Here is a 14,122-nt window from a genome sequence, read left to right as displayed (position 1 = left end):
ATTCAATTATGGAACTGCTACTGTTGAAGTAACCTTGGCCAGCCCAAATGCAGTAACTACAGTCTCTCACACTCATGAATGGATTAATGCATCACAAGGAAAGAAACCATTACGAGTGAGATGGGTCTCTAGTATTAAAAACCTTGAGGAAGCAGTATCAAATTTTAAAGTTTGTTTGGTATTTAAAAGTTGCTATCAGATAGAGGGCACAGACTATAAATAAAAATTCACACCTGTAGTAAAATATACGTCTTTAAAATATCTTATGTGACCTTGCTATAAAAGAAAATTTATTCATCCAACACACAGATGTAAAGACCATATATATCCATGGAGAATTGGAGGAAGAAATTTTTCTGATTCTGCCAGAGGAAGCCAAGAAAACTCCTCGAGAAAAGAATGAAATTAGGTGTCTGGAAAGAAGCGTGTATGGTCTTACACAGATGGATACCGTTGGGATCAGTGCTTAAGTAAAACATTAACAAGGATGAATACGAGTCAAGTCAGCAGATGATCATGGTGTATATCACAAAAAGTGACAGTTCAATGAGTATTTTCAGGAAGCAACTTCAATGTGAATTTAATAGGCATGATTTGGGGAAGTCAAACAATATCTTGAAGTGAAGATCATAAGAGATGGCACCTGAGAAGAATTTTAAATTGACTAATCAATGTACATCAAGAGAATAGTAGACAAATTTGGCATGAATAATTGTAAGCCATGTGCCACACCTATGGAACAGTGTGACATAGCAGAAGATGAAATGTATAAAAATGAAGTAGGCCCTACCTTATTTGGATGTAGAGAGATCTTCCAAACCACATATTGGCTTTGCTACTAATGCTGTCAAAAATTTTTCCAAAGACCCTAAAATTGAACATTGGGTTGCAGTTAAGAGTATTCAGATAGTTAAAAGGAACTGTTGATTACAAATTTAAATACCTTAACACAGTCAACCAAAATTTTACAATGCAGAAACAATAATAATGACCTTGACGGAATGAAAAAAGGCAGTATGGGCTACCTTCTTTCATAAATTCTCTAAGGATGACAACCATTGCCACGCACTCTGCCCACCTGCAGTGAGTCATGGAGTGGCTACCAGAGGACTGTTAGTCAAGGTGAGACCTACAACCATAAACATTCTTTGCCATTTACTACAAAACCTACATATAGGGATCTTAGTGACAAGATTAAAGATAGGACTCAAAATCCAAATGAAAATTTAAACAATTGTACATAAGAACATATACTGAAAGCTGCTCTAGTAGGACTAAATACTCTGAAAATAAGTGTGCTAGATGCTGTTCTAAAGAAACAAGAATAAAATGAGGAAGTGTGAAAAAGAGAAGGGAGGAAGAACACCACATGAAACAAGATGAAGACGGATCTGGGATGGATTAGTGCCATGCAAGTTTAATAGGAAATAGCAAGTTTTAACTTTAACTTGAATTTCCCAGAAGTTTAATTAATCATGTTCAGGGACACTTTGGCTAAAAATTTTTGAACTTACAGCTGAAATCTTGTATACTTTCTTAAAACATGCTTAATTAAAAATTAGACTGTTCTTGTGGCTTAAATTTGAAAATAAAATGCTTTTTTGAAGAAAACCCCTGTATTCATTTCCACAATTTTTGATAATCATACTTAAAATTTTTTTGTAGCACAATTTATGACAGTACCACCTTTTCAATACGTTGCTTTAAAGATAATAGTGCAAAGAACTTACAAAAAAAAATAAACCTTCTACTTTGTTTGTATTTTGAGTAATGTGTACCTATGATGTACATAAATGATTGGCATGGTTTATTCCACTTGCAAAGAAAGAAGTGCGAGAGCTAAAGCTGTGGTTCATACATGAAAATGTTCCCAAAAGATGTCTCAAAAGATGGTAAGCATTATATGGGCTTACAGATCTTATTCTTCGAGTAACACTGTTTAGAAAACTCACAATTATTTCAAGGTTTCCCCTGGTATTCACCAATCAGTTACCTTAACTGATTCTGTAAGAACTCTGTATCCTAGACTATGTGAAGATATTATGAATCTGTTTATTGACAACTGATTAACTGATCACAGGGTGTAAAAAGCAGTCATTGAAAAGAAGGATGTCGTGTTTGGCAGCATGCTCAGCAACAGGGTGGTCCACTTGTTTCTTGGTCACAGTTTGTAGGTGGCCATTCATAGAGGCAGAGATGCATCACTCTCCCATATTTCCCGTGCTATTTCCCACACCTTTCCAGTGCCAAATGATCTTGTATCTCAGCCAACAAACCCCTCCCCACCCCCTAATCCACCCTCAGACCTGCTACATATAAAAACAAAGATGAGGTGACTTACCGAACGAAAGCGCTGGCAGGTCGATAGACACACAAACAAACACAAACATACACACAAAATTCAAGCTTTCGCAACAAACTGTTGCCTCATCAGGAAAGAGGGAAGGAGAGGGAAAGACGAAAGGATGTGGGTTTTATGGGAGAGGGTAAGGAGTCATTCCAATCCCGGGAGAGGAAAGACTTACCTTCGGGGGGGAAAAAAGGACGGGTATACACTCGCGCGCGCACACACACACATATCCATCCACACATATACAGGCAAAAGCAGACAACGTCTTTCCCTCTTTCCTGATGAGGCAACAGTTTGTTGCGAAAGCTTGAATTTTGTGTGTATGTTTGTGTGTCTATCGACCTGCCAGCGCTTTCGTTCGGTAAGTCACCTCATCTTTGTTTTTATATATAATTTTTCCCACGTGGAATGTTTCCCTCTATTATATATATAAACACAGATGATGTGACTTACCGAACGAAAGTGCTGGCAGGTCGATAGACACACAAACTAAATAATAATTAGGATCATTTTTCTTCGTGGCAAAGTGATATTTCCAGCAGAGTACGGGTGTAGGACAGTAAATCTTTGACAAGGACTGTTTGGTTGAATCTGGGAGTGGGGCTGAAGGTGAGGCCTTTGGATAGGACAGAGGTTTCGGATTGGGAGAAAGGTTTGGAGGAAAGGTTAACTACTGAATTAGGGTGTTGTGGTTCCAGATTGTGTTGATTGGAATTTTGAGGTTTTGGGGGGAGTGGAGCTGGAAGTGGGAGATTGAGTAGATGGGAGAGACTGGGTCTGTGTGCAATGAGAGGAGGTTGAGGTTTGCTGGAAAGGTTGTGAAGGGTGAGTGAGTTGCCTTTCCGGAGGTGGGAAACCAGGAGATTGGATAGTTTTTTGAGGTGAAGGGTGGCATGCTGTTCTAATTTGCGGTTGGCCTGTAGGAGGATGCTCTGAATAGCCGGTGTGGATGTGGGAGAGGAAAGATTGAGGACTTTTATTAAGGCTAGGAGTTGACGGGTGTGTTCATTGGCTGAGTTGATGTGTAGGTGAAGGATTAGGTGGGTGAGGGCAATGGATTGTTCAGTTTGGAACTGGTAATGTGTGTCTATCGACCTGCCAGCACTTTCGTTCGGTAAGTCACATCATCTGTGTTTTTAGATATATTTCTCCCACGTGGAATGTTTCCCTCTATTATATATATATGATTAGAGGCAACAGTTTGTTGCGAAAGCTTGAATTTTGTGTGTATGTTTGTGTTTGTTTGTGTGTCTGTCGACCTGCAAGCACTTTCATTTGGTAAGTCACATCATCTTTGTTATATATATTCTTTACTTTGATCCTTGTGACTTCATGCCAATTTTGCTGAGTTTTCACCTTTCGCTACTGTCAAATCCCTCAGATTTCATTTTGTTTTGCCCTTTTGCATCCATGTCATGAATTTTCACACTATCGTCGCTAGGCAATGAAAACTCGTAACTCCATCTGACAATGAAATCCACGTAACTGCATTACCAAATGTAGACAATTATGCCACATAGGCTGTTGAAACCTTCCTTCTTCGAGTTGAACGGTGTTGCCATCTATCGGCAATAATGAAAAACTCACATCTCCAGCGATATGTAGTTTGTGCTGTAAACCTCGCATCTCCGATAATCACCATTGTTAGTGTGCAGGGCGAACACATGCTCCGAGATTAAAATGTTTTTTGATGTGATAGTAACTTTTTTGACTGACAGACCCAACACTGCTTTATTGCTACAGGTACATGTTAGTATTTCTAGGTATTTATGTATTGTATTTTAATATACAGAATTAATAATGACCTCGTTAAATACAATGTTGACTTACGAGTTTTTCATCGCGCGTAAAGCAGACTGCACTCGGTACATACGAGGTTGTAATTTTAGAACTGAACAGAATCCTATACATTCTACAGGAACTACTTAGTTTTCAGCTATGGGTAAAAAGAGTAAATTCACTCTTCACCTTGTGAAACAAGCTGACAACGGATCATGTCATATAAAATCACTGGAAGAAGATTCTAGTCAGGTTCCTCCTTGTCCTGCACCAAAGGAAAGAGTAGACCTACAAAATGAAGGTAAACCATAGTTCATATTGTTGTAACTTCAAGTAAGATCCTTGTTTGGAAGTTTAGGTGATTAAACTATTTAAATATTATTGATGACGTTATTGTTTACACTACAGATAATGCGGAAAAAGATGCCAATACAGAGGCGAATTCCACTTCTGAATTTGAAAGTCTTTTAGAACACAGCAGCAAAGATGATATCTCCAGTAGCAGTAGTGATGTGTATGATCCAGATAAAAACAAAAATGACCATAGCAGTAGCAGCAGCACGGAAGAGGACGATGACGAAGTTGATGTGGGAGTAAAAAGTACTAAGCAGTGCCGTAATAGGAAAAGCAGTCAATCACTTCAAAGTTTGCAGAAAGAAAAACGTATGAGGGGACAGGATTATTTAGGAAAGCAAACAGATGAGTTTGGCAAAAAGAGACCAACAATGAGCAGAAGTAGGAGGGAAATGAAACGGCGATGTACTTGTAAACATTCTTCCTTAAATCAGATTAGGAATTGCAAGGCTATTACAGAAGAGCAGGGACAGCTAACATTTAATCATTTCTGGCAGGATATGTCTTGGGGTGAAAGAAAAATTTTTGTTAGAAGCCATGTCTACTACGTTCCAGTTAAAAGACGCAGAAATAATTCAGAATCTATTAAACCTCACCGTTCTAACGCACTATATTACAATTTTGTAATAGAAGGACAGAGAAAAACTGTCTGCAAGACTATGTTTCTGAATACTTTGTGCTCAGGCGAATGGAGTGTCAGAACATGGGCATCTAGTGCATCAGGAAGAACGCTTGCAGAAGGGCCTCAAATGCAGGAGAGACCAACGAAAGTTTCAGGTGGACGACAATCAGCATCAGATTTTTTTTGCAGAGTTGCCGAAACTGGAATCGCATTCCGCATCGTTCTTCCGCAAAACTCTACTTGGAACCTAACTGGCAGAGTAAATCAGAACTACATAGGGAATATATACAATTTTGCAAGAAAAGAAGACAAATCCCAGCTGCTTACAAACAGTTCTGCGAGGTATTCGATGAAAATAATCTTTACTTATTTTCGCCTAAAAAGGACCAGTGCGATCTTTCTTGTTCTCACCAGACAGGCAATCTCTCAGACGATGAATACTCTTTGCATACGGCCCGAAAAACTGAGGCAAGGGAAGCAAAAAATAGTGATAAATTAGGATCAGCTAGAGTGTTTACAATGGACCTTCAAGCACTTCTGCTTTCTCCCAGACTAAAAGCATCTGCACTGTATTATAAAAGCAAACTGAAGGTCTACAACTTTACCATCTATGATTTAAAAAGTAACAATGGTTGTTGTTACCTTTGACACGAGAGTGAAGGTGGACTAACAGCTTCGGAATTTGCCAGTATACTTGTGCATTTTATAGAAACGTACGTCCAGAGTGATTCAGAAGCTATTTTCTATAGCGACGGATGCACGTACCAGAATCTAAACTCAGTCATGAGTAATGCCCTGGCTCATCTCACCAATCAAAAAGGCATTACAGTAGTGCAAAAATTTCTGGAAAAAGGTCACACTCAAATGGAGTGTGATTCTATGCACTCTACCATAGAAAGGAAGTTAAAAAACAGACACATTTATGCTCCTGCTGGCTATGTAGAAGTTTGTGCTACCGCAAGACAAAGTCCTAGACCTTATGTTGTCAATTATTTGGACCACACGTTTTTCAAGTCCTATGATAAACTCTCGTTGTATTCATCTATCCAAAATTGGGGATCCAACAGTGACTGATATCCGGTGTCTCAAGTATGATCCCTCCGGAAAAATGGAATATAAATTGAAATTCAGCGATACATGGGAACCACTTCCAAGAAGGATGTCAAACATACCCAGCTCATTTACAGTGCCCCCTCTCTACAGTTCACCACTAAAGATCAGCGCAGATAAGTTTACGCATTTGCAACAACTAAAGCTGGTCCTTCCTAAGTATGTGCATTCATTTTATGACACACTGCCTCACATTTGTAATGAGAGAACATGTCCATGTCTAAAAAAATGCAGCCTAAAATAAACTTGTTTACAGCCACCTATGACTGTGAGTGTAGCAGCAATAGAAACAATAATAAATGTTAATAAACTGCACAAATGTTTACAGTAAAAGCTAACAACATTGTTTCTATGCTTTTTAAACACTAATTTATTACCATCCAGATTCCAATATTTTGATCAATGTGAAATTATTCATTTCACTTTATATCTGTAACTATTTATCGTTACAGATGTTTCATAATACACAAATAATGCAAAATTGAAGTAAGTCTTTGTAAAACAAATTCATTTCAATTCTTAACCGTGCACTCGTTACATGCCTCTTACCTCCATCACTACCAAAAAAATAACTGTGAAAACCTCGCAACTCCAAAAACCGGCAGACAATTTGAAGTGAATAATAAAGTCTTATGTACCAATTACCGGATCCATATTGTGTAGCAGAAACTACTACATTTGACTAATCAGGTCCTCATGTGATTTCTATAATTAGGTTTTTGTTTCTCCTGTAAAATTTGACCAATTTGAGTTACAAGGTTTTCACTGCCTAGCGACGCTATTTGGGTGTATTCTTGCAAAATTTTTCGGACGTAATGCCAAGTTGTTTAAATAATTTTTCGCATTTTTTCAACCACCATGGATCCTCGCTCCTTCCATCTGCATCAATACAGAAAAGTTTCCTCATCCCTAGCCAGGTCCCACATACTATTCCTGCATTGTTGCTTGGCTCGTGGAATCCCCCAAAATGACCTTACCATCAAATTACCCATCTGTGGCTGAGTAGCAACTTCCATTTTCATAATATAGTTACATACCATCCTGGATTGTCCATTGTTTGAGAGAATATGTAATGAAGTCATCGTAAATACTGTAGCAAAAAGTTTTGCATTAGATTATTTATATGGGACTGAAGATGTCAAACCATAGATATATGCAAAACAGTGATCAGTTAATCAGTTGTCAATAAACAGATTCATAATATCTTCACATAGTCTAGGATACAGAGTTCTTACAGAATCAGTTAAGGGAACTGATTGGTGAATACCAGGGGAAACCTTGAAATAATTGTGAGTTTTCTAAACAGTGTTACTCAAAGAATAAGATCTTTAAGCCCATATAATGCTTACCATCTTTTGAGACATCTTTCACAATGACCTCCACCTGTTCGGATTCTGCCAACCCTTTGCCCTCACCAACACAGTCCTGCAAAACCATATTAACCAAGCCCAAACCTCCTTGCAGCACCTTCTCTCCATCCGCAAAATTCTCTTGCTGTATAATCACAAATTCCTGGAATCTATAATACACATTGGTTGCCCTGCAGGAACTTGAGCAACATGCTCAATGCCACCTCAAAAAGCTCTCCATCCTGCTCACTTCCTACTGCCACCTTGGGATACCACTGTCCCTCAGTTCACCAACAACCTTCAAACCTCCCCCACGTCCAATCATAACTGACAAACCCTATCTCACAGACCTACTATACTTACACCACCCACCAAAACTCCCTCCCACCACCAGACAGAACCCAGAACATACCAAGACTTTTCCTCCAGAAGCCTTAGCCCCACAGAAATAACAGTCCTTTCCAAAGGCCTCACCTTCTGCCCCACTCGCAAATTCAATCATGCAGTGGAAGCACTTTCACCACCAACCCTACCAATCAGACTTAACCAAGGACCAATACTGAAACCCACCTTACTCAGTTCATTCCTTCATCCAACCGTGAACCACCCCCACTGCCCCCAAAACACCCCGTTAACTTCCCAGAATTTCTTAACCTGGAAACCTGCCTCACCATCATTCCCCAAATCCCTCAACATGCAAACGAACCTTACATCTGCAGAAAGAACCGCAGTCTACCATCTAAAAACTGATCCCGACCTTATACTCCTACCTGCGTACAAAGGCTCCACCACTGTTGGTTTGAACCGTACTGGCAGAAGGACTTCACCAGATGTCAGATACTTCCACCTACAAACCTTGCCACAGTGACTCCATTCCAGAAATCCAGCAGCACCTCCAGTCACTACTCAAATCCTTAGGCCCATCCCAGAACCTCTCTACGAAGTCCATCTCTCTCTACTCACCCCTACCACTCCTCGCATTCCTACCTTCTAAATGCTTCCTAAAGTCCATGAATCTAACCACCCAGGACGCCCCATTCTGGGCTGTTACTTCGCCACTGCCGCCCCCCCTCCCTCCCCCCCCCCTCCAGAGAATCTCTCCTTTCATACATGACGCCTTCAACCTATTACGCGGAACCTACCCTCCTATAAAAAAAGACATCAACCATTTCCCCCCACCAACTCTCCACAGTTCCTGTCCCTTTACCACACGATGCCCTGCTCATCACTATTGATGCCACCTCCCTTTACACTAACATTCCTAAAACCCATGGCATCACCGTTATTGGACACTACCTTTCCCAATGCCTAATGGGTTCCAAACCAACCTCCTTTCTGGTTGCCATGACCAACTATATCCTCACCCACAATTACTTCTCCTTTGAAAGTATTACCTTCAAACAAATCCAGGATACAGGTATTGGCATCTGCATGGCACCATCCTATGCTAACCTATTCATGGGCCATCTAGAGGAATCCTTCCTAAAAACCCACAATCCTAAACCCCTCACCTGGTTCAGATTCACTGATGACATGTTTGCGATCTGGATCGAGGATGAGGGCACCCTATCCACATTCTTCCAGAACCTCAGCAACTTCTACCCCATTTGCTTTACCTGGTCCCACTCAAACCAACAAGCCACCTTCCTAGATGTCGACCACCTCAAAGATGGCTACAACAGTACCTCCGTCCATATCAAACCTACTAACAACTAGCAATACCTCCACTTCGACAGGTGCCATCCGTACCATACCAAGAAGTCCCTTCCATACAGCCTAGCCACCCATGGTCATCGCATGTGCAGTGAGAAGCAGTCCCTCTTGAAATATACCAAGGGTCTCACTGATGCCTTCACAGACTGTAATTATCCACCCAAGCTTGTACAAAAACAAATCTCCCGTGCCTTATCTTTCCGGTCTCCCACCATCTCCCAAACTCTCACCATCTGGCCACAGAGGAGCATTCCACTCATAACTCAGTACCACTGGAGCAGAGCAACTGAATTACATTCTCCACCAGGGTTTCGACTACCTGTCGTTGGGTCCTAAAATGAGAAATGTCTTGCCCACTATCCTATAATCCCTCGAAAAGTGGTATTCCACCATCCACTGAACCTACACAGTATACACGTCCATCCTTACACAACCCCTGCTCCCAACCCCTTACCTCATAGCTCATACCCCTGTAATAGACCTAAACACAACACCTGTCCCATACATCCTAAGCTGCAACTACCATTCTGCATTTTAAGTGGGCATGACAACCAATAATTTGTCTGTCTGCATGAATGGCCACCAACAAACTGTAGCCAAGAAACAAGTGGACCACCCCGAGCTGAGCATGCTGCCCAACACAGCATCCTTCATTTCAATGACTGCTTCACAGCCTGTGCCATAAGGATCCTTCCCACCAACACCAGCTTTTCTGAATTGTGCAGGTGGGAACTTTCACTGCAGTACATCCTATGTTCCCTTAACCCTCCTGACCCTTGTTAGTCACTGTCCTCACCCATCCAGTCCCTTCCCTGTTCCCATTCCAGCACTAAGCAGCCCTCATTCCATCATCACACCCAGCCTTTTTACTTCTCTCCTTTTCCACTACCCCCCTCTCCCCTCCATCTAATCTGCAGCACTTCACTATCCGTCACCCCTACCATACTATCCCTCCCCCTCAGCCTCCCCCTTACCCTGGCACTCCCATCAAGCACTGGTGCTCTTCCTGCTTGCAGTGTGGTTTCAGTTGCCTGAGACTGCAGTAGTGTGTGTGTGTGTGTGTGTGTGTGTGTGTGTGTGTGTGTGTGTGTGTGTGTGTGTGTGGCCTTACTGGCCTAAAGCTTTATTAGTGACAATCTTTTTGTTGTGCCTATCTGTGACTCAGTATCTCCACTACATGGTGAGTGCCAACTTTCCTTTTCACAGTTAGCAATACATATTCTGATAGTTATATACTCTACTGGCATTGCTCATGGTCTGAAACTGTACAGCAATATTTGTTAGAACCTATGGGATACAACAGATTGTATTTGATTGTGTAGTAATCTTCGATACATGTCCCACCTGTTCTACATCATACTACGGACCCTTTTGTAGTCCGCAATAGAGTCCTGTCACCACCAAGATTTCATTTTGTTAATAATTTTGATAATGGGAAAAAAGCGATCATAAAATACACTAAAGATACAAATGAATGCACTGTATTAATCATCTACATTATGTGCACTGAACACTCCTATCACTGAGGATCCTTTATGTTAATAATGCTACTGAAAGTAGGATGGTTATTGAATTTCCTCAATATCAGTGAGCTCAAGTTTGGATCTTAGTACTTTCCTGAGACAAGTATAGTGCATTATCATCTGATGATACTTTCATAACTTACAGTGAACATTTAGCCTCATCAGTGAAACTAAGTGCTGTGTACTAATACAATTACTACATATACTTTCTTGCTGTCAGTTCGAGTGTGAACTTCACAGAAGGAAACAAACATAAAAAGAAAAACATGTTTCACTTTTCTTCCCCATAAACATTAAATGTTTAAGATTCAGTTGATTACGTAAACACCAAAAGGTGAGAATTTTCTTTGTGGAATAAATATACTGACGGAAATAAGCTGCAATGTATTTAAAGGAACATTCCCGACATATTCCTGAAATGATTCAAATAAACCTCTGCAAATCAATCAGTACGATGATTTGTATCGCATCTCACACTGACAATGACGTCGGCGAAGACAGAATACTAGCTGGGATTGAGGAGGATAGGATTTGAAAATAGTCATGTCTTTTTAAAAGGTATATTCCCAGAATTTACTTTAAGCAATTTAAGGAAGCCACAAAAAATTGAAGTCTGATGGCCAGAAATTGAGTTTAGAAGTCTGAAGCCTATTAGGGGGTAAGACCACAGACCCCATGAACAAAATTCTTGGCAGAATTGACTTATTAAACATACACAATTTTAATAACATCAAATAAAGTGAGTTATGTAAAATTTGACTTCTGCACAACTTCAATGCATTTATGTGATCAATGTAAATTAGTGTTCAGTTACAGTTCTAAACACTTTATTTCATTACATTCGAACTTCATCACATTGAACTCAAAACGTCCTGAAACGTGGGTCTTTCTACCATGAATCGTGTCACTAGAATAAATGACAAGCACTCCTACTGAAATGGAATAATTATAGATGAAATTGGTTAGTGTACCCACTGTCTCTTCACTTTAATGATGGGAGACATAACCTACATGGAAGTTGCACCACCATTCTGGCCACCGTCCAAGTGGGCCTGAACAATAATCATGCCGCCCCCCCACCCTCAGCAATGGCCTCATCGAGATGCAGTACAGAGTTGCATGTGACCAGCTTAACTCTCTGCCAGCCATTAGCAGGTTAGTGCACCTGGCACTGCTGCTTCTGCTACTAGGTCAAGTAGCTCCTCAACTGGCATCAGCAGGCTGAGAGCTCTCTGTTTCAGACCTTCCACAAAGGGAAAATCCATGGCAGTACTGGGAATCTCTCCCCTGTCCTCTGCAGGACAGTCAGCTGTCCTGAAACCGCAGCTGCAGTGGCAGATGAATGCAAGATGACATTTCTATATAAACTTTTCCCCTAAGCCCTTTTATGCTGTGCTATTTTACAGACAAATTTCACTTCAACAAGCACACAAAAGCATGAAAGACGTTATGTTTCCTACCCATAGGTGGTAAATGCCTGTTTCCTTACACTCAGTCCTATCATATATCTGTCACAAATGGAAACCACAGTCCCATTCACTATAGTCCAACTGAAAAGTGAAACTAATTGCACCTTCACATTCCTGTTTACATTGCAACCCACAATTTAGAGGGCTCTGTACAACTTTCAGCTCAAAATTTTAAGCGATGGAAACACAGGAGTTTTTGCTCAGTGACATGGACATCTATGATAGTTTTACTATATAGATCTGCAATTTAATTAATCTTTCAAAAGCTTAGGTTACTAAAAATTTTGGAATGATGAATGTTTTTCATTTTTGAATGCCCAAGTGACTAAGCTTTGATATAGGCCCTATACTGAGGCGAGCATGGCAGCTATTAGAACAACATTTATTCCTCTGTTTATAATCTGTGTGAACTTTTTCTGGGAGTCTAAGACACTCTGGGAATATGTTGCTAATGTGTGTAATTACATCTGAAAATTAAAAAAAGTTTGGAAATTATTTTTGTTGCTAGCAGACACTGAGCATGAGTATAAGTGCACATTGTTTCGACAATGCTTGTGCAAGATGTTCAGTTACTCAAGCCACAAATCTAGTGTACAGCTTGCACGAATGTTTCACTTCTTGATGTTTCTTTGTGTGACAAGGTGAAAACTTTATATATCTAGCAACACAAAGTAGTTCTTGGGGCTAAAATTTATGGAAAAGTTTATTTAAACTAAACTAGCTTGTATTGGTATACCGTATACAGTTAATTTATAGACAACTGTGTAATAAATACTGAATATTGTGTAACAACAAAACCTATTATCTTATACGATTTAATTTTGGAAGGTTTGTGGTAACATCGTTAACAGTCTCGCTGCTTTTGTGGTTTACATCTTTTACTGTTTAGTTGGTCCTATTTAGCCACCTAATTGTAGCTCTGGTAATTACAATTTTTTCAATGTACGAATTTATTATTCAAGCTTAACAACCATAAATTTAACAATAAAAAGTTATCTGTAGACAAGGACGAGAGAAAAGTAACTACAAGAATACCACTGTTTACAATTGTTTCTGAACAGAACGAATATTAAAGAAATGTTAAATTGCAATTTTAACGTTTGCCGCTTCTTCATTCTGGCCATCTTTCAAGTATTAATCTGTACGGAACTTTACAGTGTGTTAGTAGGTCTACCATAACGTAATTAGTTCAATTTTCAATGTAGTCGTAATCGTAAACAGAGGACACAAAACAAAGGATTCTCAATGCACAATTATTAGCACTTGGGATAATCATAAATTAATTTACCAAATCTCATTACTCCTTGCACTTTTACTATAATAAAGAGATTATCAGTTTGTTTGTCAGTTTATATCACTATGATTTCAATTAAAATCTGACGCAAAGGTCTGCGGATCCAAAGTGTATATTTACTTAACTTAAATTTCTTACCTTCCATGTCGAATTTAGCGAATTAATGTAGTTTATGAAGTCATCTGACAGAATATCATAATCAGTTGGTTGACAGTAAACGGAATACACCGAAAGTAGAAGAAATAATATGCGCCCCATTTCGCAATGTTGTTCTACGCACTTCTCTTCCACAACTGACAAAACGCTAGCCACCAGATCGACAGGATACTAGGGAAGTCAGATGACCCGTCAGACCCTCGTGCCGCGCGAATGAATCAACATAGATAACTCACAAACTCAGATAAGCCAATCACTACAAGTAGGCCTGTCCAAAGAAAGGCATTTCTGTCTTACTTTACAAAACCTAAGCAATATACAGTCGGAACATAACGTAGAGAAGCACACATCAAGTAGGCAAATACAAATAATCCGTCAAACAGCATGATCACATCACCTTGTA

General features: G+C 39.9%; 1 protein-coding gene across 1 annotated transcript in view; it reads right to left on the bottom strand.

The window, feature by feature from the left end:
- Positions 1–13,918, bottom strand: part of LOC124783620 (cathepsin B) — a 46,310-nt gene extending 32,392 nt beyond the window's left edge. Inside the window, exon 1 of the mRNA XM_047254036.1 lies at positions 13,702–13,918. Within this exon, the coding sequence (XP_047109992.1) occupies positions 13,702–13,821 (120 nt within the window). The 5' untranslated portion in view covers positions 13,822–13,918. The remainder of the gene's footprint in view (positions 1–13,701) is intronic.
- Between the last annotated feature and the right edge of the window lie 204 nt (positions 13,919–14,122).

This window comes from Schistocerca piceifrons, chromosome 1 (assembly GCF_021461385.2).
Source record: "Schistocerca piceifrons isolate TAMUIC-IGC-003096 chromosome 1, iqSchPice1.1, whole genome shotgun sequence".
Lineage (NCBI taxonomy): Eukaryota > Metazoa > Arthropoda > Insecta > Orthoptera > Acrididae > Schistocerca > Schistocerca piceifrons.
The sequence above is the reverse complement of the archived record's forward strand: the minus strand, read 5'-3'. Positions and strand labels throughout refer to the sequence as shown.